Here is a 2544-nt window from a genome sequence, read left to right as displayed (position 1 = left end):
CTTAATGTTAGCTAATTGACTAGAGCTCATCTCATACTGCTGACATGTTTCAGATACACAATCCTCATCAGGACAGCAAGTATTTGAAAAGTTTAGTCTGTATATTTATTATTTTTTGTAGGTATATGTTTTTCGTGGATGTTGGACGTAAATCAAAGAGAAATTCAGCTAAAATCGAAAGAGCGTTTATGGACGGAAGTCATCGACTAGATTTAAAATTGAATAAGTTATTATTACCAGTTAGTATTACAGTAGATATTATCAACGAAAGAATCTTCTGGGTGGATTCTCATCTCGATCATATTGAAACCGTGAACTACCATGGACTGGATAGGTACGTAACTTCTAATATTACTAAGACAGAAACAACTATATTTTACAAGGATAATAACTTAGGTTCACAAGGATCCTTTCTACCAGCTGGTCCTTGGCCAAACCTCTTGGTAATGATTTTACAAGGATAATAACTTAGGTTCACAAAGATCCTTTCTACCAGCTGATCCTTGGCCAAACCTCTTGGTATTGATTTTACAAGGATAACAACTTAGGTTCACAAGGATCCTTTCTACCAGCTGGTCCTTGGCCAAACCTCTTGGTATTGATATTACAAGGATAACAACTTAGGTTCACAAGGATCCTTTCTACCAGCTGGTCCTTGATCAAACCTCTTGGTATTGATTTTACAAGGATAATAACTCAGGTTCACAAGGATCCTTTCTACCAGCTGGTTCTTGGTCAAACCTCTTGGTAATGATTTTACAAGGATAATAACTTAGGTTCATGAGAATCCTTTCTACCAGCTGATCCTTGGTCAAACTTCTTGGCAATGATTTTACAAGGATAATAACTCAGGTTCACAAGGATCCTTTCTACCAGCTGATCCTTGATCAAACTTCTTGGCAATGATTTTACAAGGATAACAACTTAGGTTTACAAGGATCCTTTCTACCAGCTGATCCTTGGTCAAACCTCTTGGCTTTGATCTTTCTTGGATTATCTGTACCCATTTACAGCTGGGTCGATGGGAATTATGAGTGAAGATGACTAACTCAACCGAGATTGGAACCCACAGTCGCCATTTGTTCGACGTAACCAAGCAAATGATGTCATAGATTCCAATGCTCAAGCCCTAACAATTCCTCAGAAGAAAGTTGGCTGGCATAATTTCCCTCATTGCACACTGCATGGCATTGTCTGTCTTCATTAGCTCAGGTTTCATTTCTAAGAAGAGAGAGAAAAAACCGTAAATCAAAAATGATAGTACAGGAAGCCATCTGCCAGCCAAAATTTCCCTTATTGCACACTGCATGGCATTGCCTGTCTTCATTAGCCCAATCAGGTGCAGAAGTACAAATTCGACCTACCAGACCTTTGAGATGCCTCAAAATTTCCCTCATTGCACACTGCATGGCATTAGCCCAATTAGGGCTCCCTTCTTCTTCAAACTCTATAAGGAAAATTTATGCAAGAATTTGGAATACGTGATTGGTTAATTTGGAATTTGCTACTTTCAGGAGAACTATTCTATCTGGTGGTATCCAAGTTCCGTCAGCACTGTCATTGGCTGTATTCGAGGACTATGTTTATTGGACGGATGCTACGAAGAAAGGTGTATTGAAAGTGAATATGTACGGAGGGGACCCTGAACAGATATATGAAACGCGGGGCAATATTGTGGGCTCTATTAAAGTTTCTCATATAAACAAACAACCCCAACCAGGTATGTATATTGAAAGACGGAAGAAACTTCCAAAATTAGGCTCGCTCTGGTTTGGACCCGCGGTTTCAAATTTTTGATCTTATAGTTCTTAAAGGGACAGATGCGCCATTTTTTTGTCCAATCATACTTTAGTCTCTGAAACAGGAATTTTTTTAGCTAAGCTAATCAGTAATAGTGTTCACAGCTCACTGTCGAAATTTGAGTCTTCAAATCCATGTGTGTCTAGAATTATCTACTTTTGAATGTTAAAAAGACGAGTCGTTATTTTAACAGAATTGAATATTTGAATATTTGTGATGTCATGTGTATACAGTAGTCTCAATTATACTGTCCCGTTTCGTCTACGACAGAAGATATCTTGGTGTCAGAGACTATATCAAAAAGACGTTCAATTTTCAGATAGTAATAGAAAGTGAAATTCCTAGTTTGAGATATTTTTGAAGGAATTATGAGATTTTCGTACATTTCTAGTATTTCTGAAGACTATTTACATATATTCAACACTCAAATCAACCAAGCCAAGGACCATGTATAGTGTATCGTTGTATTTTTGAAGGAATTATGTGATTTTCGTACATTTCTAGTATTTCTGAAGACTATTTACATATATTCAAGACTCAAATCAACCAAGCCAAGGACCATGTATAGTGTATCGTTGTATTTTTAAAGGAATTATGTGATTTTCGTACATTTCTAGTATTTCTGAAGACTATTTACATATATTCAAAACTCAAATCAACCAAGTCAAGGACCATGTATAGTGTATCGTTGTATTTTTAAAGGAATTATGTGATTTTCGTACATTTCTAGTATTTCGAAGACTA

At 36.7% G+C, this 2544-nt stretch overlaps 1 protein-coding gene across 1 annotated transcript in view; it reads left to right on the top strand.

Annotated features, from left to right (window-relative positions):
- LOTGIDRAFT_175728 (hypothetical protein) overlaps positions 1 to 2544 on the top strand; it is a gene marked incomplete at both ends in the record, with an annotated part of 32984 nt that overhangs the window by 7094 nt on the left and 23346 nt on the right. Inside the window, 2 exons of the mRNA XM_009058949.1 lie at positions 54 to 117; positions 1515 to 1720. Of these exons, the coding sequence (XP_009057197.1) occupies positions 54 to 117; positions 1515 to 1720 (270 nt within the window). The remainder of the gene's footprint in view (positions 1 to 53; positions 118 to 1514; positions 1721 to 2544) is intronic.

Source organism: Lottia gigantea (genome assembly GCF_000327385.1).
Source record: "Lottia gigantea unplaced genomic scaffold LOTGIsca_361, whole genome shotgun sequence".
Lineage (NCBI taxonomy): Eukaryota > Metazoa > Mollusca > Gastropoda > Lottiidae > Lottia > Lottia gigantea.
Note: the sequence above shows the minus strand (reverse complement) of the source record. Positions and strands in the feature narration are given on the sequence as shown.